At 38.7% G+C, this 25,082-nt stretch overlaps 1 protein-coding gene across 1 annotated transcript in view; it reads right to left on the bottom strand.

Moving 5' to 3' along the window:
- SLC17A6 (solute carrier family 17 member 6) overlaps positions 1–23,744 on the bottom strand; it is a 41,455-nt gene extending 17,711 nt beyond the window's left edge. Inside the window, exons 1-5 of the mRNA XM_003830451.6 lie at positions 23,093–23,744; positions 20,027–20,279; positions 18,437–18,555; positions 2,264–2,378; positions 811–898 (exon numbers count right to left, since the gene is read on the bottom strand). Coding sequence (XP_003830499.2) covers positions 811–898; positions 2,264–2,378; positions 18,437–18,555; positions 20,027–20,279; positions 23,093–23,178 — 661 coding nt within the window. The 5' untranslated portion in view covers positions 23,179–23,744. The remainder of the gene's footprint in view (positions 1–810; positions 899–2,263; positions 2,379–18,436; positions 18,556–20,026; positions 20,280–23,092) is intronic.
- Positions 23,745–25,082: the final 1,338 nt, after the last annotated feature.

The following is a 25,082-nucleotide window of genomic DNA, read 5'->3' as shown; positions in this document are numbered from 1 at the left end:
AAAACGTGCATTCTGAAGGCACAAAATGACCTTAAATTAAACTGATTGTCTTAAAATGTTTTAAAAGTTAGCAACGAACAAAAAGTAGCTTCAGATTAGCAGAAAGAGCTCTACACTTCAAAAGCTGGGATTGAAGCTTTAATACATGTTCATTAATTCTATTTCCCAAAATAGTAGTAAGGTCAGTTTTGATCCCAAAAATAAAAGTTCCAATGAATGGGAAATTATAGCAACAGTGCTTAGGAGAATACTTAAAGATCACATTAATTTAATTAATTTAAATTATAATAGTTATTTTCTATAGGCATTTTATTCACTATAATTCAAACATATAGCTGTATTAAATATAAATTCTGAGAAACTGTTAGATATTAACCCCAGGCAGAGTTCAAAGTAAATTTAATATTTATTTGTAAAAATAAATACATAGTCTAATTATGTTTTTATCTCTGTAAATGTGTTTAAAATTTGTATTTTTATATCTTTGTGTCTAGGTATAATAAAAATACTGAGGTTCTCAAAAAAATGGACTGCAGTATAAGAGTATTATAAAAACCACCCATGAATATATTTGAAATCCTAGATGAAATGGATCAATTCCTAGAAAAATACAAACACAAGAATAAATAGAAGATTTAAGCAAAACAATAAAACTAAAGAAATGGAAATGGTGGTCAAAAACCTTACCACTCACAGATGTTCATACAAAACCCAGATGGTTTTACAGGTGAGTTTACCAAATTTTCAATTCTTATTCAAGTTGTTCCTAAACTTTTAGCCACCATAGCTGCATCTGCACACAGTACTCACCACAAAAGGAGGTGGTTGCCAGTCTACTCCTCTCTAGAGGTGGGGCCCATTTGCTCCATATCCCATGACATGCTGGGTAGGTCACACCCTGTGATGGGGGAAGATACTCATCACTGTCACCATTTAGGATCAAGAGTCTTTTTAGTATCCTGTACAAATCCTCCCTGCCCTTCAGACTTCCTTCCACCTCAATTTTCTTTTTTTCTGATTAAGGTAAAAGAAAAGACTGTATATTAATCAATTTATCTGCAATTCTGAACAGTTTGAAAAAATTTGCGAGATCATTTTGTAGGGCATTAAATTCAGTAAATTCCAAATATAAATATCTATACAGAGAAAAGTGAAGTTTAGATCCTTGGAGCTCACACTTCCTGAAAGCAGTGTCTAAAATTTAAGACCTTTAAAATTATTAGTCTTTTTCTATTATTTTGAACCTATCTTTTTTTTGGGGGGGGAAGGAGAGCGGGTTTTTTGGTTTCGTTTTTTATTATTATTATTTTTTTAAGTTCTGGGGTACATGTGCAGGATATGCAGGTTTGTCACATAGGTAAATGTGTGCCATGGTGGTTTACTGGACCTATCAACCCATCACCTACGTATTAAGCCCAGCATTCATTAGCTCTTTTCCCTAATGCTCTCCCTACACTGCCCTTCCCCAATAGGCTGCAGTGTGTGTCATTCCCCTCCCTGTGTCCATGTGTTCTCATTGTTCAGCTCCCATTTATAAATGACAACATGCAGTGTTTGGTTTTCTGTTCCTACATTACTTTGTTGAGGATAATGGCTTCCATCTCCATCTGTGTCTCTGTAAAGGACATGATCTCATTCCTTTTTATGACTGCATAGTATGAGAAAGGGTTTTTTTTTTTTTAGTGCCTTAATATTTTACATTATTTATCTATTTCCATTATACTCCATGGAAAGAGAAGGGGAAATTGGTAAGCCGAACTCGAGTTTTTAAGTGGAATTATTTCAAAGTCTGCAGGCTGATGGAGCAAGAGTTGATCATTAGAATTGGATGCCTCAAAAATGCATTCGATGAACTATTTCAGTGAAAACTCATATCGTGATTCAAGGCCATCAGGAACTTACTTAGTATAAAACTCCCAAGATATTAATTCATGGTTACCACCAGCAAAGGACAAACTCTAAAATTCTTGTCATGACACATTAACAAAAGTCCCTGTTTTTTTAAAGTCAAATAGGCATTAAAATATTTCTTTAATCCCACTCAATTCTAGAGAGAAGGAGATAAGCAGTGACATTCATAGTTTCATATCATTTATGGACAAAATATCTGACTGTCTAACATTTCCAGTGTTTCATTTTTTATTTTAACTCTATTTAGATGCAACCTAATACAATATATTTATTTACAGATAAAGACAAAGATAAACTGGTGGTTCTCAACCAAATGCCAATCTTAAAAAGGCTTCACCCTGAAGTTACATACCTCAACAAGTCCCTGCAGTATTCTGACAAAGATGACACATCCATAATGCACTCTGGCTGCTGATGGAATTAGCATATTTAGGGTAGAGGTAAGAAGTATGGCAGCTCCGAAAACCCTGAAATAGAAAAGATGAGAACACTGTTTAAATGATTCAGCATCTTATATATACATATCTAAATTTCTCAGGAGAAGTTAAACATTTAAAGTAATAAAAAAATTGCCAATAATTTTAAGGTAGATTGTTTTTTCTAATATATGTTCTGCACTTGACAGGCTAGCCATTGTAAATATATACATGGGCCATCTAGAAATTCTATATTTGATGCATCAAAAAATAAAAGGAGTCAATACATTTGGTTATACTAGTATTTTCTTTATAGACTTAATTACAAATGGTAAATATTTAATAAATCAATATATGTTTTGGACTCTATTTCATTCTACAATGTAAACTGCTTAAGGGTAAGAGCTTGTTTTTCACATCCATTGTATCCTTGACACTTAGCACAGTGCCTGACACACAGTTGGTAATAACTGAAGAGTTACTGGAAATAATGAATGCATAAATAAAGTTATTAGTCACATTATGCAACTACTTGTAGCTTTCCTAGAAGCTGCACATACATAGAAATTTTATAAATGAACTCGTATTTTAAATGAACCAAGAAGTCTCTTGATTAAATCCCTTAGCACATGTTCTCGAAATAATGCAAATAATTAGTATATCTCTCTCAGGTTTCTCATTTTTTTCTTCTGTTTGAGACACATCTCGAGCAGCCTACATACAACCATTCAAGAAAAAAATGCTAGAAACGTAATGCTAAAGCTTTTATCCATCTACAAGTAAAAATTCCATTCCTTCGTTAAAAAAAGAAAAAAAAAATCTTGTGGTCGGGTGCAGTGGCTCACGCCTGTAAACCCCAGCAATTCTTCGGGAGGCAGAGGCGAGCAGATCACAAGGTCAGGATCTCAAGACCAGTCTGGCCAACATAGTGAAACCCCATCTCTACTACACAAAATACAAATAATTAGCTGGTTGTGGTGGTGTGCGCCTGTAATCCCAGCTACTCAGGAGGCTGAGGCAGGAGAATTGCGTGAACCCGGGAGGCAGAGGTTGCAGTGAGCCAAGATCGCACCATTGCATCCTGGCGGGCAACAGTGTGAGATTCTGTCTCAAAAAACAAACAAACAAACAAACAAACACTTCTATAATGTTTATACCAAGTAAGAAAAGTATTCCTTTAGCTCGGTTACTTTATAACTATTCCCTTGCAAAGATGTTTTGGGACGTGCTAACTCCAATGAGCTAATCTATATATTTTAGGCAAATTTTATCAAGTCAAACATGAGCCTTAAATTCAGTCAATGTTGGTTGCCTCATAGAAGCTCTAATCTTTCTTGTGGGCACTTTTAAATGTTACTGTTAAAGACCTGGATTTCTGAAAAGGACCCTCTATGATTATTATTAATCTGCTAGAGAAAGGTGAGAAATGACATCCCAAACGGCAGTGAATTAAAACTTTTTCTATTGATTATATACTGGTCAAATAATTTTGTGTAAAAATATATGTAGCCTGTATCCACCTTCCCTTAGTGGCTTCTCTCCACTGAGATAAATGATCACTCATGAAGTGAATATTCTGCTCCATTCTTCCTCTGTGCTGTTTGCCCAAAATAGATGTCCTTTTGTTTTAAGCCAAAGATAATTTTGCATGCTAAGGTTTGAGGAAAAACTTTTATCCAGGTTTAGCTAATATGTGTGTCTTATTTTATTGTAATGGTTTTAGAGGTACGATGCATAAATTTTATTTTCTGTGAATGTAACATTCTATCATCACTGTCTCTCCCTTTTTGAAGGGTTTGTAAATACGATTGTCTCGTGATAAGCTGGTGAGAGATGAATATTACCCATTCTTTAGCTTAGTTTCTTAACCTCTTCATGATTGAAATTTGGGCGTAGATAACCGTTTGTTGTGGAATGCTGTCCTGTGTACTGTATGACAATTAGCACCATCTCTGGCATTTATTCACTAGATGCCAGTAGCACACACCCCTCCTCTAAGTTATGGCAACCAAAAATGTCTTCAGTAATTGTCAAATGTTCCCTGCGAGAAAAATCGCCCCCTTAGTAAAGCTGAATCAAGTATGAAGTATTTGTTGAATGTACACTATAGTCAGAGCTAAATTTAATGAGTGCTTATTCGACTTGCTAGATACCATATTAACGCTTCACATGCCATAAACGCCACAAGCACCTAACAACCCAGCGACGTGGGTATTATTCATTATACCATATATCCATTAAAACATATACCAATGTTATAGATGGAGAAACTAAACCTAAGATAAGTAAAATCACTAGTTCAGGTGGTTAACTAGTTTTAAGTAGAGGAAACCTGTTTCAGATATAGTTCTGCTTTATTTAAAACCCAATGAGTTTTGCCACTAGGATTTATACCTGATTATGCATATACTAGGTAGTTAGTAATATACTTCAGCATTCAAACTGTAAATTTAAATGATAATCTTCACAAAGCCACTTGATATCACACTATTATTTCTGAAATAAAATGCCAAAAGATTACTTTTAATGTTTACTTTTCATTCTTACTCTGAATAATGTTTCTAATTATACAATATCATGGCATAATTGAAGTGGTTTTAATTTTAAGTTCCTTAATTTCTACATGGTCTTACTCTGTCACCCAGGCTGGAGTGCTGTGGCACTATCTTTGCTCACTGTAACTTCTGCCTCCTGGGTTCAAGCAATTCTTATGCCTCAGCCTCCTGAGTAGCTTGGAGTACAGGCCCACGCCAACATGCCTGGCTAATTTTTTGTATTTTTAGTATACACTGGGTTTTGCCAGGTTGACAAGGCTGGTCTTGAACTCCTGACCTCAAGTGATCCACCCTCTTCAGCTTTCAAAAGTGCTGAGATTAGAGGTGTGAGCCACCATGCCTGGTCTCTTAATTTCTTTATCTATCCTTTTTTTCATTATTAGTGGGCGCTTCATCTCAAAATCCATTGAATTCCCTGTAACTAGTTAAGAATCCATCAAACTTTACAAATCTCATCTTCTTATTTAATTTTATATAATTGTTATCCTAATTAATATCTAAGTAATTAAAATTCTGATTATCAAAATTCTTGCCCTAAATGGAAAGCCTTTACACCTTGTCTTGCCACACAGCCAAAATTGAAGCAGCCTCCCCATTCAATATTCATTCATGCATTTACACTTCAAACATCTGTGAGACTATATTCACAGGAGATTATTGTGTGGAAGAGAAGGTAAGAGTTATAGGTCATTTACTGTAATTTCTCCATTTGTATTGACTCATTTAATTCTCACAACAACTCTCTGAGTTGTTACACTTTCCTCTCATTTTATAAATAAGGCAATTGAAACAAAGTGTGGCCAAGAAAAAAAGCAAGTAGTAAAGCTCAGATTTAAATCCGGGGCTCTCTGACATGAAAATCTGTGCTCTTTCATTCACATGATGTCAGCAGGCACTTAGAAAAAGAAGAGGATGGACCTCAGTGTAGTAGGAGAGGGAGAGACCAGTAGTCCAGAGACAATGTGTGCCAAAGGCCACAACAGAAGTACAGATAGAAAACAACAGAGGAAAACATTCATCTCAGCTGAGTTGACCAAGTCACAAACCTTTGGTAGGGAAACTTTCAAAAATTAATATAAAAAAGAAGAAAGACTTTACAGAAACAAGGAATGGCTCAGCAAAGCTTCACAAATGGAAGAGGTTACCTTCTGTACCAGAAACTAAGGAAGTATTGAAAATGGCTGAACATAGTGGCTCAGGTTCTTAGGAGAAGGAAGAACATCTAGAGTGGGATGCTGGATGAGGAGGCTTTGAGGAAGTGTTAGATAGTCCAAGAAGGTGAAGGGTGAAATCCATCAGTCTGTGACATCTTGGAGATTATTGAGTTTGGGGTGACTTCAGAGGGTGACAATTATACCCCTAAAGTGAGGTAAGTGTGAAGCTTAGTGGGATTGAGGAGAGAGGGGTCTAAAAGCCAGGAAGCAGGAGGTGGTTAACAACCACCTAAGTTCAGCCAGGATGATGGCTTGCAGAGGAGCAAGGGGTCAAAGTCACTAATGGTAGAAGAGAGTGGGGGGAAAGGCTGATATAATGCTACAGTAATTTTTGTAGGACCCCAGCTTTGTCACTTAATAATTATGTAACTAGTACGTTGTTTAACTTCCCTAAACTTCTGCTTCCTTGTCTTTAAAAACGACATCACTAGGTAATGGTTCAGAGCATGGATTCTTGAGCCAGACTGCCTGGGTTCACAGTTCATTTGACACTTATTACTGAGTGACCTTGAGCACCTTATGTAACTTTCTGTTCCTCATTTCTCATCTAAACAATGGGAATATTGACAGAACCTATGAGTTATTTGAAGTAAAACAACCAGAAGAATGGCTGGCACACTCTAAGCATTTAAAGAATGTTGGAACTTGCATGATAATAATACTAATGTGTTGTATCTCTTAGGATTACTGTTAGGCTAAATAGAATTGCGTACCTAAAGGACTTAGTCTGATGCTTGACATATGACAATAAATTCATAACTATGAGCCAGTCAGGTAGAGACAGTAATTGTCAATTGTTATTGAATTGTTAGTGTGGATATCACTTCTAGGTTCTCATTTTTACTGAACAACAATATTAGAAAGCTCTTACTGCCATCTTTACTTCACAGACGGTGTAACCATGTCCGAATGAGTAAAAATAACTTGCCAACATCATATAGATAGTAAGTAGAGAACTATGGTTTACATTACTTATCTGTTGTAGATCCTGGATATCTAACCACTAAGATCTACTTACTGTAATAGCAGCAGAATGAGTACTGGTATTAACAATGCCAACAGCAATATATAAAATAACATAAACTTTGAAAAATGAAAATTTTATTGAAAGATGGATGGCAGTAACAGTGGGAAGTGGAAGCAGAATTCTACCCCATCTCTCCTATGTTTTGAAGTAAGTAGTTAAATGGAGAGGCTCATTTATGAAAGTTTTGTATTTTCTTAAACAAAGTATAAGTTTCAAAAAGAAATGAAAGAAGTAGTGGAACTGAATATGAAAAAGAATTTTAAGAGTATAAAATTGCCGGGCGCAGTGGCTCACGCCTGTAATCCCAGCATTTTTGGGGGCCGAGGTGGGTGGATCGCCTGAAGTCAGGAGTTCAAGACCAGCCCGACCAACATGGTGAAATCCCGTCTGTACTAAAAACACAAAAATTAGCTGCGTGTGGCGGTGGGCACCTGTAATCTCAGCTACTCAGGAGGCTGAGGCAGGAGAATCACTTGAACCCGGGAGGCAGAGGTTGTGGTGAGCTGAGATCGTGCCACTGCACTCCAGCCTGGGCAACAAGAGCAAAACTCTGTCTCAAAAAAAAAGAAGTAAAAAAATATAAATTGTTTAGCACAGTAGTTTCTAGACTTTCACATGCATGATACAAACCTAGGCCTTGTTAAAATACAGATTGCTAGGTGTTAGAGTTTCTGAGTCAGTAGATGTGTTTGGGGCCTGAGAATTTGCATTTCTAACCAGTTCCCAGGTTATTCTAGTATTTCTTGTCCTGCTTTGGGAATCATTGGTTTAGCAGTACCATGCCAGATATTCCCTCAGCACATCACAAAAGGGGCAGATATGGGGTGAAGACCCAGACCTAGAAAAAACAAAGCTAGACAAAGTTGGACGTAGTGGAAACAAAGGGCTTACATTTTGTTATAGAGGGTAGAGGCAAGGGTAGAATAGAAACATTGCTAAAATGGAAGATGTCCTTTAAAAAACACAAATGGATATTAGATTGTTAGATCAAAAGTGAAAATGAAGTTCTCTGTTCTGCTTTTGACCATTCTTATTGACCAAATTGACTGAGCAGCTGCCATATTTTTCTTGGGGACATTTAAATAGCATGATACAGTATTAGTTAAAAAGATGAGTTTCTTTTTTTATTACACTGTGAAAATCCAAATTCCAACTCCAATTTCTTGCTAAGTAAGACTTTGAGAAAGTTGTCATTACTTAAATTCTTTTAGCCTCATTTCTCAGTCTGTTTCTTGTAGACATATAAATAGTATGATATAGTATTAGTTAAGAATGAGAGGTTTTTTTCTGTTTTGTTTTGTTTTGTTTTGGTTACACTGTGAAAATCCAAATTAAAATTCCAATTTCTTGCTAAGTATGACTTTGGGCAAGTTGTCATAACTTAAATTCTCTTAGCCTCATTTCTTGTGTATAATGGAAATGTTTCCATACTTCAAAAAAGTATCAAGAAGATTAAATAAATCAATTATGAAAGGGGACACTGTATGGTCCATAATAAATGGCTTGTCAAGGTTAGCCATTATTATACAGAAATTTCCTAATCTTTAATAGACTTTTCAAAGAATGATTATTTCGCATCTTTTTCTCCAGAATGATTTTGCACTCATTAAATAGTGTTAATTCTGTGCCCGTGAACACATGGTTGTTCCATATCAGGCTGAAATTCTAGCAGCTTTCATTAAGTGCAGAAGACATGTAATGGGAATTTTATCTCCCATTCTGAATTCATACAGAATTGATTGAAATGCATCAGCCTCTTAGTCTGTGCCTCAGTAGTCCATCTAAAGTATCTCATGGGAAATGACCAGAAAAGAAAATTCTCAGTCTTTTTTAAATCAATAACTGTCTCAGTGTCCTTCCACTTTATCCTTCAATACTCACCCATGCCCCCACCCTCAAAAACACACCTCTTTTTCAACTAGTCTCCTCTCTCAGATATTGCTAAACTACTGTAGATCACCTTTGTAAGACTTAACTCATGAGGTTGTACGTTCCCCAAGCCCTCCCATTATTTTTTCTCTTGGAGAATTGGGTCCAGTTCTCCACTTCTTTAAATTCCATGGTGCTAGCACAATGCTTTTCATATGGCATATTCTCAGGAATGAGCATCCAATTCTTTTTGTGCAAAGACTCTCAACTGAGGGTAATTATAACTTCCTCTTTTGAGGTATATGTAGGTGATAACAGATCTTTCTTCTATGAATATTTATTTCAAGCAGTTGATCATTTATTTCTTCTCTAGCTTTTAATAGGGACAGACTGCTGTTCTGGGTATCCTATCAATTCTAGGAAGCTGAGTTATTTTCATAGAATAACTGTAGGTTGACAGCTATGGGCTATAATTTAGAGTACTCCTGTAGATAAATCCTCACTTGAGATAGTTGCTGCGTTCAAGTACATGACCCAGTGTGGCCTCATTCTTGCATCTTGCAAAGAACACTGGAATCCCCCGAAACTAGCAGCCATCACATTGCCTGTTACTGCCTGTTCATCACTAGATCCTCATCAGCCTCTGAAACCACTGTCTCTGAAGCTCTGCTTTCAAAATTAAATTAGGAAATAATGCTTCAGAGGCGATAAGGTGTCCTCTTAAAGAACCTCACCATTCATTAATACTTAATATAGTTATATATATTATATTATGCTTGTTTCATCATTTTTGTTTGGTCTGATGCTAGAAGACGGAAGCATTAAATATATTTTCTGTATATTAGCAGACAGAAGGAAATAGATTATATAACAAGAAACATTTAATGTTCATGTGAGTTTTATTATCCCTAGGATTACTCTTAACTTTGACACTTATAATTGGGTTTCACAGCACTACTGCCCTGAAAATGATGTTCATCATTAAAACGTTTTAAAGTTATTCTCTGATCAAAAGACTTGTCTAGCAATGAAAAACACCCAAGTAAATCAATTCTCAAAATTGTTCCACAGGCTAGTTCTTTCCTATTTACCTAGCCCAGCACTGAATAATATAGTGATTTTTTAAGAAGCTGTAAAATACAATGTTTTTAAAGAAAACACACAGTAAAAATATTTAATAAGAGAAATGTGTTTAGTGAGGAATGATATAATTTGAAATCAGACATCCTGGGGTCTATAACCCAGCTCTGCCTCATACCATCTAGTGTATCTGGGAAAACGATTCTGTATTCAGTTTTCTCATGAGTAAAAGAAGTATCAGTATGCCTGCCTTCATGGTCATAAACGCAGAAGTAATAGGCACTGGGGACTCCAAAAGAGAAGAGTGTGAGAGTGCTTGGGGTGGTGGTGAGGGTGGAAAAATTATCTCTTAGGCATAATTATCTATTTAGGTGATGGGTACCCTAGAAGCCTAAACCTCACTATTACACAATCTATCCACATGACAAGCCTGTACATGTATCCCTTGAATCTAAAATAATAATAAAAGAAAGAAGCCTGCCTTATAGAGTCATGTGCGGGATAAAGATAATGTACATTACAAATTTTGTGATATATATACTTATTATTTGATTCAATTCTAATTTCACCTGCCTCCCGAAATGTAAAACAAAGGCAATTATGAAGATGATTTTATAATATAATTTATATATTCTCTTTCCACTCTAGAAAAAGCATTTTCTAGAAATAAATACATTTTGTAAAATTAAATATTTATTTTTTGATTTTTTAAATTGTAAAAGTAAGTTTTATATAATATCAGGCAGTATATTTTTATCATTATATATGAAAACAAACTATCAATGAAATACTCTAGCAAATTACACGATTTTTAACAGTAAACTCAGTAAAACATGGCTTTCACAGAAGAAATAAAGAAGTCACACATATATATAGCTGAAATTGAAGTTCTAAATAGTAAGATGAATCTCAAGCAGTCTGGTATTTCATTTCACTTAAGATCTTTCTCCTTATAATTGGCACCTAAGGTGTTAGATTTAAAACCCAATTATAGTGTGAATATAAGTCAGAGATAGGCCATCAGTAATTGGGCTGGGGAAAAAAAGGAAAGAAATGTGCAAACTAATGTGTAAAATAACAATTTTATTATTTCTTAAGAAAAGACATAGAAACTGATGGGTGTTCTTAATTTTTCGAAGAACAGTATTACAATCTCTGTGAAATAAAATAAGGGCCACTTGCTTATTAAAGATGTTTTCAAAATAATAAACCATTTGAAAACCACTTAAAATTGTTGGGTTTTTTTTGTGATTTCCTCTGCAGCAAATAACATTCTCAAATAAATTTGCTGATTATTATCAGGTTAAAGCCTGATTTCTGTTTTTCTTCTACTTGTCACACACACATACACTTTCCCTTCTTTTACAGTATGAAATAATCATGTGTCATTATTTTATGCACATTGATGTTCTTAAATGGCAGGAAGCTCTATACCACTATAGAGATTGCCAAAATCAAGAGGTATAATAGTAATCATGACACAAAAATGTTTGGAAAGGCAAATGCAGCTGCTGAAAACCTGTATCACAAACTGCCTGATGATTAGCATTCAATATGGCCCATAATGAGTTCGCTTTGAAATTCCTAGTCATATTTTCTATGACCCACAGCCACAAACACCCTCGAGTATCAAGCCCACCCCAAAATGATTTGCCCAGAAAAGGTGAAAGGAGCACTGGTGACTTGTCACTTCTACAGATGATGTTCATTTTCCCTAAATCAATCAATCCACTTCCATTTGGGCAGTGGATTGTCACTTAACAGGAGACTAGTGTTCCTCACCTCAGGTGTGGAACTAATTCTTTCCTGGAGGGTCTGCAGTAGACTGACTCAGGCTGTTTAATCTATTTAATCTAATCAAATCAGGGCTTGGATGCCTCCCTTTGTCACATCTGATGCCCCCACTCCCATATTAAACAGGGAATACACAGGCATGAGCCAACCCTCTGAGTCCCTTGATACATCATTAAGTTGTAAAAATGACTTCATCACTCACGACAGAGAGATGAGACAGTCCCAGTGGTAGCATATGGCAGTAGGAGCATCACTCTACCAGCTGCCCACATGACTCTCTCCTTCCTCAAATCATGTCTCTCCCCTCCAGAAGCTGCCTCTGCACTGCAGTAGCAGAATGCTGCAGCAGCGGGAAAAGCCAGAGCTAGTAAGGGGTAAGGGATTGGAGAATAAAAAGAGAGCTAGAGAAACTCATATCAGCAAAGTACATGCAAGCCCTTGGAGACCCCTCCCTCCTCAATCCATCTATTCATCTTATGGTAAAGGGTATTTTCTTTTGTCAGAAAAATGCAGGCTTCTCCTGACTTACCCCAGATACCTAACCTATGGGGCCCACAATAGGAAGGCAGCTAGATGTTTGATTGGCAGCTAGATGCACGAGATAGAAAAAGTCACCTCTGGCCTTAAAAGACTGGGTGCTTATAAAGCATTTCCACTGGAACAGGATGGTGGTCCCTTTCAGCAGGATTTATGTTCATAGTCTAAATTATTTTCTCACACATAAGGAATTCACAAATATTTCTCACTGGAAGGATTGAGGAACTCCTTCTTGCAATGGAGGTTGCAATGGATAGGTAAGTAGAGAGGAAAAAATATTACATAGATAGACAGACCAATAGCGTGTGTGTGTGTGTGCATGTGTGTGTTTGTGTGTGCGTGTGTGTTTGATGATGGTGCTTAGGAATTCATTTCCAATGCTTATTCCAACAAATAAATAAAAGCACATCTTTACTGTTGCATCTCTCTGAAGAAAAAAGACAGAACAGCACCAGTAAAATTGCTCCTTTCTTGGCTCAACACATGAAGATATTATGTTTAAAATGTCTTCTTCTCCTTTTGAAAATTATTCTAACAAGAGATGTTTCATAATTATGCCAGCCAGAATATTTACCTAAAGTATATTAAAATTTATTTTTATAAATACAAATGTACACTAGTAAATTTTAAAGCCATGCTTTTGGGTTTGCTCACTTTTAAGTATAAATTACTTTCTATTTTATACAGCATGTAAATTGAGTTGCATCAGTCAAAACCCCAAGGATAAATCCCTTCATTTCTGCAGACAAAAGTCTAATCTACACCCAGTCATGTTCAAATCTCTGCAATTTTAGTTCTAAGAGCCCAAACTGACGAAGTGTCTGCGTGGCAGAAAAAGTTATAAATACCATGTTCTCTGTTACAGAATATCAGATTCTTCATCTTATTCATTATCAAGTGTGGAGTTTGCCTTTTGCGGAGAAAAGGGCAGAATCAGCTATGTTGTCACCAAATAGCTTGGGAGCCAGTACACACACACACACAAAAAAAATCAGTATGATTCTCCTGCCAAAATAAAATCTAAGGATCCCTTGGGCCCGCTAAAGGCTTCTCTCGCTAATTCATGAAATTCTTCCCTGGATTTGGGGCATGATAGATTGTAATCACTCATTCAGAGAGCAGATGGCTCAGCCTACTGCTGAAAGCAAACTTTGCAATGAAGCATATAGTATCAGAGAGACATGTTAAATTTCATTGTAAAGGTACCTTGCGGTCATGTATCATCAGACACGTGAGTTCTAATCACAATCCCTTTGTGACCTCAGATAAATCACTACTCCCTCAATTCTCTGTTTCATTTCCTGCTCTGTAAAATGAGGGGGTTGGATTAGGTGAGCTCTGTCCAGCAATAATGTGGGTTCTTCCTGTTGTGGGGTTCACTATATGCTACAACCAAGTGTGATCCTAAGTGTCCTATTCAAATAAAGAAGTATTTTTTCTTTAGAAAAAGTCAAGTTAGAAATTCAAGAAATACTTGAAAACACAAAAATAAAGGATTACGGTAGGGGAAAATAAACTATAACTGAATAGAGAAGTCTAACCTCAAGCTAAAATGGATTTCTCTAAGTGAATTTATGCTTGGCTAGAATTCAAAGATTGGATGTACTGAATCATTAGCACTCTATACACTTGGCTAAAAATATTTTTAAAACAGCTCTTTAAAGGCCTTCAAATAAAATTTACGGAATTTTTAGTGAACAATAATTTCAATTTGAATAACGTACATGGGAAAATAATTTTAAAGGTAGAAATATGACTCATGAAAAAAGGCATTTTTTATCACACTAGAAATAAACGATTTGCATTATTAATGCTTCAGGTAAATTCATACAAAAATAAGCTGAATAGTCACAGAGGTTTTATTCCTTCCTTTTTTTCCCCGAAAGTTAAGATTTCATTAATACTAAATAATAACAGCAAGCAATTACCTAGTTCCAGGCACTTCAGAAAACTTTACATATATTTAGCTGTTACGACCCACATGAGGTAGGTACTTTGATTAGCCCTCCTTTACAGAAATACAAACTAAGGTGTAAAGGTGATAAATCACATTTTATATCATTCAGTTACTAAGTAACACATTCAAGAGCCTGAACCTACAGTTTGGCTTTAGAGCCTAAATCTTACTGCTTTTTTTTTAATCCCCGAACACCTTGTTCTGATATTTATTTTATTTATTTAACGAGTATTTATCATGAGTCAGGTACTCTCTGAGATACTAGTAATATAGCAATGAAAAAAACAACAACATGGGCAAAACTACCATTAGACAAACAGATAAATAAGTAAAATATTGATATGACAGGTGGTGATAAGTGCCATGTAAAAAAATAAAGCAGCGTTGAGAAATCAAGAGGACAGGAGCAGCGTATTAAAAATATTAAATAGAGTTTAAATAATATCACCACCTAAATAAAGGCAAAACAGTTTTGTGATACAGTGCTATACATTAAACATATAATGTTCATCAAACTCCCTTTGCTGTATCTGACCTTCTATGGTTATGCCTTTTGCAAAAAAAAGTATATTTATATATTTCATATATTTTATATATTTATATATTTCATATATTATATATATATATGCTATTTATGCCATTAAACACGTGTCCGGGTTCTTCACAGCAATTTAAATGCAGGGTAAAACCAGTGCTTAGGAATTTCATATTTGTAAATATCTGGATTACTATAAGCCGATGTCCTGTATTATTTAAAGACAAAAATAATTTGCCCCCCACATTTTTTTATTACCATATTAATATGTTCTCATCTTAAAACATTAAAGATTTTGTAAGGAATTTTCCTTTGACCCCCCACCCTAAGGCCTTTCCTGGAGGTGACTAAATTCTCCAGCCCATAATGTGCAATAGCTCTTTAAGGGAAGACAAAGGAAAAAGTGATGCAAGAGCCATCCTTCCTCTGAGACTGGGTTTACTCCCCTCCTGACTCTTCCAACTCCTCCTCTCAATGATCAGGAAAGTAAATATACTTAGAATCTGAGTAGTATAAGAACCAGGAGTCTGCATTGTGACCAAGAGTGGGGCTGTCTTTGCTTAATCAATAAACTGAAGAAGCCAAATAATTGCTCTTTGTTTTTCATTGAGAAATTTGCCAAGAGATGTAGCCAGGAGCCCTTCTCTCTTGAGTGGCTGTCTCCACACACCTCAGTTTATCTTCCTCAGTTCCACCACAACAGTGGTGGCAAAACTTTCCAAAGTGAGACTCTTTTACACCTAGAGGGAAAGGAATCTGTCCCCAATATCACATGCAAAGGAAATCTCATTCTACTCTTAAGTGATCAATATAGAGAAGCTTATTTGAATGGGTACATGATGCTCATAAGTGGAAGATTGGTTTTGCTGTTTTGTCTTTACTGTTTTTGAAAAAGAGATCATAATAGGAAATATACGTCTTTCAAACAACTTGTAAAAATCTCTGATTTTGTGTTTATTAAAAGTCTTCTAAGGTAAAATTCTATGTAGCATTTGTAGTACTAGTTGGACATTCACCATGTTAATAATAGGGGTATCAGGATGATTAAATTTTTATCATTTTTATAATTTTTTTCTTACTAATGTGCGATATTGTTATAATCTGAAAAGAAAATGTTATACATGTTTAAAAACCATTTTCACACAAGGCTTCAACTGCATTTTGCAATGTCTTTAATTTTTGCCTAATATCAAAATGAAGCAAAATGTCAGAATCTTCAGGCAAGATAAGGTAGTTGATCTCTATAGTTTTCTATAGGTTCATGATATTTTACAATACATTTTTAATTTAATTTTCTCAGTATCATAGAACATAACATATCATATATGAAAATATTAAGGCCTCTTCCTTGAATACCCATTTAAAGGTAAGATTAATTTGGATCCAAATAGGAATTCCAGAAATTAAAATTTTTTTCTATAAAAAAATTAGCTGGGGGTGGTGGTTCACGCCTGTAGTCCCACTACTCGGGAGGCTGAGGCAGGAGAATCACTTGAACCCAGGAGGTGGAGGCTGCAGTGAGCCCAGTTCGTGCCACTGCACTTCAGCCTGGTGACGGAGTAAGAATACATCTCAAAAAAAAAAAAAAAATCTTTTGATTAAAATCTACCAGATAAATCAGAACCTGAGTCAGCATCACTCTTTTCATTGCTAAACATGACACAGATAGTAATGAGTTTGCTTTTTTTTTTATTTAAATAATCGGAAAAACCCGTTTACCGACTTCCTAGTGTTACAAAGAGGAAAAGCTGGAGCATCCCTGGTGTTTTTTCCCGGCAGGAAAATGTTAGCATTTTAATATTTGACAAGGTGAATATTTTGACTCTGAAAAAAACCCTTAAAGTCACCACCATTATATTTTCATTTGACATCATATTGAGATCTTGTATCATTTTTGTTTTTTGGTGAATTGTTGGATTTTTTTTTTCTCCTGCAGTGAAAACATTCCATGCATGTATGTTTAGGGTATCTTTCTGAAAACTTTGTTTTAATTTAGGAAATACTTTTTAGGGAAAAAAATGAGTGAAGACTATATATATTGGGGATCTAAAAACCAAAAATGTAACATGCTCATAATCAATAATATTTGACAAAATGTCTTTAATTTTTGCCTAATATCAATGTTTTGTTTGATTTATCCCATCCATAAAAAGGGGTTCTCTACATAGTTAATGAGTTTCATCAAGTGTCCATCAGCAGATGAATGGATAAATAAAATGTGGTACATATACACAATAAATTGATTTTTTTAAAGGGACTGTTTGTCTACTACTTGCTCTTAGTGTCAGCCATCCGTATTTCAAGTAAAGACGATACTTGAAAGGCATTATTCCTAATGTATGGCACCCTCCTCTTGACATTTTAAAGCACTGCCCCAAAACCCTCACTCTAGGGATCCTTAAGCGTAAAATAAATTTCCAAGAATTCCTCCCCAGGCCCTGAGGACTCTGAGAAGCCTTGGGCAGAAATGACACCGCTAGTGAAAGCGATAGTAATTGACAAAAGCTGCAGTATGGGGCCTGAGAGATGAGGTGTGCCCAGGTTACAAAGGGCCAGGTTGCACATGACCACTATTAGGGAGGTGCCAACTTCTAGTCCTCTTCCTTTAAAATGTGAGTTTTGGGTGTAGGAAGAGGAATGAAGTTTTAGGTACAGTAAAGACTGGAAGTCTTTATTTGCAGTATCTAAGCAGAAAGACCAGAAAGAGCTGGTGCATGTGTTCTGTGTGGGTTCAACAATTCAGACGTGAAGAGCATTTAGTTTTGCTTATCAATGTACACACAGTGAAGCAAAGGAAGCTGCCCCTCACCTTCTGGTGGCCAAGCGTGCCCCTCGACACCCCCACCCCATCGGTCCTTAGGTCTTATGCTTTAGGGGTGTTTCTGCAGGTGCCGTTGGTGGCGCTTCTGGGAACTGGCGCTAGGACCTTGGTTGTGGACACCGCAGCAAGGCAGGAGGCCCCTGAAAGCCGCTGAGGGCTCCCCCCAACGCCCGCCCCTACGCAGCTCATTAACAGGTGAAATCGCATCGCTGGTGCCTGCCCCCCTAGAAACAAATACTTCATACCCAGAGCACCAACTGGGCGGGGGACGGGGCCAGGTCTTCGAGGCGCCTTGCCAGGAGGTCAGACCCTCGGGGAGCCTGGGCGCCTGCGGGGAGTGCAGGAGAGAGCGCAGCATCTGCCGTTCTCCACCCCTTTGTGCACTCAGGCGCATTGTCCCTGCTCTGCCTGCTCCCGGTCTGCCCTCAGCTCCTGTCAGGCCATACAGCACGTCGATTATTTCGCCAAAAGCAAGTTCAGCCACAGCAGAGGGAAGGAGGCCGTGTGCGCTGGTCCCAGAGAGCCTACATTCGTTTAGGCGACTAATTCAGGAAGGAGTCACCAGCAGCTCCAGCCCTGAGAGGGTGTGTCAAGGGACTAGAAGACTTCGCCCGGGAGTCCTCAAACCCCTCTGGGCTGTTGTCTCTGCTCCAGCTTCTGCTGCCCCTTCGGAGGAAACAAACACCACGCCCCGAGCCCCAGTCCCGCCTGGCGCATTACCTGTTGGCTGCCAGCCGAGACGCGATGTAGCCTCCCGGAATCTGAGTGATGATGTAGCCCCAAAAGAAGGAACCGTGGATCATCCCCACGGTTTCCGGGTCCCAGTTGAATTTGGCTTTCTATGGAGGGGTAGGAAAAAAGTGTGAAGGGAAAGAGTAGAGTCAGTGCCAAAGGCTCACTTTCAGTGGTTCACAAGCCAAAAAGCCCCCAAGGCTTGGGCGCTTCATGCATTCTGGGGATAAGAGTGGCTTCATTTTCGTTTCCTAACAAAATTGCCTCTTGCAACGAAAAAACCTTGCTCATTAACAAAATGTATTGTGATTAATAGTGAGGCCAGGCGCACTGGCTTTGCTCCCCGACTACTGTCAGGCAGATCGAATCATCTGAATGAAGGAGGAATCTAGAGGGACCCCGTCTTGGAAATTCGAACTCCCCATGAAGAGATTTGTTAGCCAGATGTGGAGACGCCTGGCAGGGGTCCACTTAACGAATCCGGCCAATGCAGACACAGTAGTGTAGTGACTTCCAACCCTGGAGACTTAAATAGGGAAATTCTGAGGAAGGAAGGTGGGTAGCGAAGGGTGAAAGGTGCAGGGCTCTTAGTGGCTAAGAGAAAGGGTATCCCCACAAATGGGGACGGATATGGGCCTGAAGAGTTTGGAGCAGTCGGTGAATTGGGAGGAGTAAAAGGAGAGGGAGTCATTGCTCAGGGGTTTTAATAAATACGGGGCAGGGGTATTTCTGAAGGGAGGTCTAATTCCGCCCTGAGCAGCCTGGGTGACTCCCCGAGGGGAACCTCAAGGTAAACTGGGGCTCAATATTTACATCCGAAAGGTGGGAGCGCGCTTTTCCCCCTGAGAACTGGGGACCCTTTTTCCCCTTTAAATAATATTTTGACACCCAGAGGATTTTGCAAGGTCTCCCGGATTCCAAGAGTCTTCCCCAGTTTCTCCACTCAACTCCTGCTTAGTCTGGTTTACGGCACTGGGGTTTCTAAGAAGGAAGTCTGGACCCAGGGGTTCTGTGACCTTGACGTGACCCTCCCCTCTCTGGGCGCGACTCCCTGCCACCCTGGGACCCTCTTACGTTGTGGCTCCTCCTGGGGGAGGTAAACCTTCCGAAAGACCACTCAGCTGAACCTGCTGATATGAACACAGCTGATTTTGTTTTCCAGTTTGTGTCATTGTGAATATTAAGAATGTTTTGGCGGGGACTGAATGAAGTCCTGGGAAAACTATAATTAATATGCTACACTATTCATCCAAGTAAAACAAACACACTTCTATTTAGACTTAGTGGACATTGCTAGTCACCAACGTCTTGTATTAAGTCACAGTTCACAAAACCTGGTGAGCTAGACCCTCTTTTCCACTTTGCAGATGAGGAAGGGAAGGCCCAGACAGCAGAGCGAAAAGGGAACTGATAACACTACTGGGGTCCATTCTAGAACGGCAGAGCCAGACAGGAGCTTAGGGATCTCCCAAACCTTCCTCTCAGTGGGAGGGGGGGAACGGGGCTCAAACAGGAGATGTGGTTTTGCGAGGCCGCATGGCCGAAGGGCAGGAGCCAGGGCGGCCAGACGTTGCCCACCTCCTTGATGACCTTGCCCCCGCGGTGGATGGTGCTGTTGTTGACCATGTCCACAATGGCCACGCCCAGGTTGCAGCGGATACCGAAGGAGATGCAGAAGCCCAGGCCACTCATGATGGCGATAATGTAGCGGCGGGGCAGGCCGAAGCACGTGCAGTCGCACAGCGGCGCCTTCCTCTCGGGCACCTCTAGGGGCTTCCCATCCTCCGTCAGCTCGATTGTCTCCCCGGTGTCTTGCTTCTTCTCCAGCACCCTGCGCGGCAGAGCAGGGGCGAGTCAAGGACTTGGCGGCTTAGGTACCCCCGATGCTGACCCATTTCCATTTTTCAGGACCCGTCGGGGTTGGGAGGAGGGCCGTCGACCTCCCCCCACCCTCGGGGATTAGGGTGGTGGGGTGACACCAAGCTGCAAGACCTCCCAGGCTCTCTCACATTCTGCAGGTGCCCTTGGCCGCGGCGGCGGCGTCTCTTCAACTTTAACACCTTTAGGCCTAAGGTAGCGAGTCCCCATCTCGGGATCCACCCCTGGGCGCTCTGATTCAGATACACAGGCCGCTTGGGCCTAACTTTCTTGCAGGACCTGCAGGGTCTGCATTTTGTGAGGGCAGGGGTTACCAGCGCCTCTTCTGCACCTGAGTAGGCGCCTCCCACTCCTACACGCGCCCAGCAGGGCTTTACCCTGACTACCGCGGTGTCCTCCTGCAACACAGCACCAGAGAGCTGCTCTGCTGCAGGCGGGCCCAACGAGAGAGCCTTTTCCACCCGCGCTGCCTTTTCCGTTTCTAGCAAGTTGAAGCTTTCCAGGTTGACGATGCTGGTATTCCGCCCCCCAATCCACCCCCTGAGCTGAGCCTGGAGCACCCCCTGGACTAAGGCCTCTCTAGGCTAGTGCCTGTGCGTGAGGAGAAGGCCTGAGAGCTCTCGCTGAGAGTGTCGTGCACTCTCCTTCCCCTTCATCCCGCCCCAGGGCTCTAGTTCAATGCTTACTCCCCTGTTACACTTCTTACTATTTTTTTTTTTTCCTTATTACTCGAGTTGGAGACAAAGGGCTCCACAGCATATGGCCGACACCTAAGCTTCCTACTGCCAGAACATGAATAATTAATTATTCACAATCTTGCGTCATTACTATCTCTCTTACAAACACCGAAAAATGTCAAGGGTCCATTTCCCAAGACGCAAAATGCGACTCCCAGATATACAAAGGCTCCCCAAATCAACTTTTGTAAGATATTCCACATCAAAGGGGAAGATCTCACTTAAATATTTGTTTTTGCATAGTGTTTCATAAGATTTCAACCATCAATTCATTTTTGTCTTTGGTCCTTGGGAGAAGGGACAAATGAAAAGGGGAACGCAGAGAAAAGGAATGGTTTTACTAAAAGGTGGTAGTGTTCTAGTCTACAACATATTCATGAAATTTCTATTAACAACAAACAAACAAAAGGAATGTATAAGGTAACATCTCTGTACGTAGCCCCTTGCGATTGATACTTTCGATATTTAAACAAAGAGCCTTTCCGTTTACAATTTGCAGATATTTTTTCCAATCTACCATGTAATTGCTTTTCACCTGTGCTGTTTTAAGTGCTATGTGCACACCCAATTGTTTTCACACACACGGGTAAAGCAAGTGAAATTTTTAAACTAATTTCAAATATGCATAGCTTGGAATACTGCTGTCAAGAAGTTTGAGGCCACCCGAAGAAAAATGTCAGGCTTCCGAATTCTATAAAGTAGCACCTGGAGAATAAGTCATAAAGGTATTTGTGGCTAGGTTAATGTTTATTCTTAAAGTCCGATCATAATGTTAGAAAACATTGTAATTTATTTTTACTGGGAGAAAAAAATTCAGCCAATGCGATTTTTTTTTTCATTTCCTGCATTTGCTTCGTGTGCTCAAATATACGAAGTTGAACTCTGCACCGGATGGCAGTTGTACTGGGAAAGAACATCCCTTTCCATGGTAGCTGTGGGACTGCAGGGCCCTTGCGGTATCTACTGCCGCATAGGTGCATAATCGTGCCTACATGAAGCCCGCCAAACCTGAAGAGATTTGGAAAATCTGGGAGTGGTTTGATCATTTTCTTTACATTTCTCATGCATTTACAGAGACTTCAATTTCCCAAATATTAAAATTAGTGCTCCTTTGTAATTCTTTTTCCTTTTATGTCTGCCCTGTCGTCTTGATTTTGCTCTAATTATTAAGAAAAGCTGTATCCATATAACATACTTGAAATGATTTAAAGTTTTGCAAATTACAGCATAATTAGTATAGTGACTACAGGAGGATTAAATAATTAAATCATTTCTAGGACTTTCAAAGTAATGTTGCTTGTTATATTTATGGCTGTTCTTCCAGGCATTGACATTTCTTATGCAAGAAATAGACTCTAGGAGATGAAAATAATTAAAAATGCATATACATTGTTTCAGGCTCAGAGAAAGGAATTGCTTCAACTATCAATTATTGATATATTTTGATTCTTCATTCAATACAGAAGACATATTTCACTAGGGGATTCTCTACTGTGCTTTTGAAGCTGAGACCTCTCTCTTTCTCTCTCTCTCATATATATATATATATATATATATATATAACATATATATATAAACCATTACTCTTTGGAATTTCTTGGTTAATTTTTTTAGATGGTTGTGTTTTATATTCATTTGTCTGCATCAAAGGAATTTAATTCGGGGTATCTATAAGCACCAAAAGAAACGCTGTTTGAGCAGGGGCAACTGCTCAAGAAGATAAATCAACTGTAAAGAAGATAAATCCTGTGTAGTAAAGGATAAAAACTCTGCAGGCACCAAAGCAAAAATCAAACACACACACACACACACACACACACACACACACACACACACCAGACAGGTTCATTTAGTGCAACATTCCTGCATTAATAAGCAGGTTTCCAGAGCACCCCCGCTCCAAGCAATGGGCAACAAAAAGACTTTCCGATCATATTACAATCTTTCTGAGCCACCAGGGTTTACGGAAACGGCCCTGCAGATTTTTTCATGCTGAGCCCCAGGTAAGCAAGTGTTTGCTTTGTCTTACCTGTAGATCTGGCCGAGTGATTTTCCAGCAAAATTCTTTAGCCCCTCTTTTCCTGGGGCCAAAATCCTTTGTTTTACGGATTCCATTCTTGCAAAGACTGTTGTCAGTTCTTGCCAGATTTAAATAGTGATTGCTAGGAAAGGCGAGGATTGCGCATATTGTCTTAATCTCTTAAAGTAGTTGCGGGCTTTTCCTTCTCAGCAGAATGGTAGTGGCTTGCCTCCAGCAAGAGAGTGAGAGAAGGGAGGGAGAGTGAGAATGAGAATACAACAGAATAGCTGCATGCAACCCACGGGTTTCCTAATAGGAGAGTTGGTAGACACAATCAGAAAGTCTCATTGGAAGGGGAGGATCCGGTGGCAAAGAGCGCAAGCAGTGCCATGGTATTTGGGTAGATGCGGTTGAGTCCTTTTCCTGGAAGTCGGTCAGCTGAAAAACAATGTAAATTCCCGGTTTTGAAGACTTATTGCTCTCAAATCTGCTGGCTTTTAAACGGAGGGGCCGGAATATCACAGAAGCCTTGGGAACAGCAAAGTCAAAAGAATGGTACTTTTAAAAATGGTGTCTTTGCTGTAAGGAGCAGAGCATATTCAAAACTCATGGGAGCATCTCAGGTCTCAGGTGAGCAATGCTGCTATTAGTTTTCCCTCTCTGCCCATGATCTCCTCCCATCACGCCAGCGTAAGTCTGCTCTGCGGTAGAGTCAAATTAAGATGGAGAAGGCTTGCTGCTCTTTGAGGACGTGAGTAAATAAAAGATACACAGTTCTGATTTGGGCAGCCTCGGGGAAGATTTTTTTTTCAGCGGCTGACAGCGCCCGTCTGGGCGGGTCTCGGTACAGTGTTTCAGCACCACGGACAGAGTAAGTTTCAGGAATAGGGGACTCTCCTTTTGGCTAGCTAGGTTGCCAACTTTCTAGGGGAGCTGGGCGGATCGCCCTGACCAAGGACCATACTGGGGCTCTTCAGGAACGGATGCTATGGAAACCATTGGGAAGATGTCATCATCTCCAGAGTTTGCAGGGAGAATGGTGCATTTAGCTCTGCTAGGGAAGACAACTTTATTAAAAATTGACAAGTTACTTCTAGTTTGCTACGTTTTGTCCAGCACGCTGATGCCAGTATTGCAGGGAAGAAAGATTTCAACATATTTAACTTATGCTTGTGGTGTTCCAAGACACCTAGGCTCCCTTGAATATAAAATATGTGCACACAAAATACATAATTACATTGTTCATGTGTTTGTTTTAACTCCTGACAGGAAAAAGATGAAAGAAAGAAAGGGAGAGAATGAAGAATAGAGGAAAGGAGAGATAAAGAAAAAGAGGTGGGAGGTATGGAGAGAAGAAAAAAAAGAATAGCTATAAACTCAGTGAAGTTGATTAAATAAAATACAGTTAATTTAATATAAATTCCTTGGAATTTTAAGCATCTTTATTTAACTAATTTACAATACACTACTGAAATACCAATATACTGATGAAATATGTGGCTATACCTTGTGCTTGCCAACAAATTGTAATTGATAATTTAAAGATTTATTTTTAAAAAGATTTAATTTACATATATTCCATTCAAATCTTATTTTATTTTTCTTTGTATGTCCTTCTCCTAAAGCATAAATTTTGAAAGACATTCATGTAAGAGTTTTGGCTTTATATATACAGGTACAGCATCAATGAATTTATCTCATTAAGCAAGCAAGAAAACTGCTAGATTAATGTAAATTATTAATATCTTTCACATGAATCACAAACTTCTTAAGTACAATTCAGGCCAATGCTTACAGAACAGACTGGCCTTGAACCACATTTTCAAGGTCAAAACCTTGGATGTCACATAAGCCAACAGAGGGAGTCAATTTTACTTAAGATCCTGAGACAAAATCTCAAAAATATGGATCTAAATTGAGAATCAAATAAGAATATTACCTGAATAGTTCAAATGATATAATGGCTATGTAGTCACTGAATGGATAGCTGGAAAAAAAT

This window comes from Pan paniscus, chromosome 9, assembly GCF_029289425.2.
Source record: "Pan paniscus chromosome 9, NHGRI_mPanPan1-v2.0_pri, whole genome shotgun sequence".
NCBI classification, from domain to species: Eukaryota; Metazoa; Chordata; class Mammalia; order Primates; family Hominidae; genus Pan; species Pan paniscus.
Note: the sequence above shows the minus strand (reverse complement) of the source record. Positions and strands in the feature narration are given on the sequence as shown.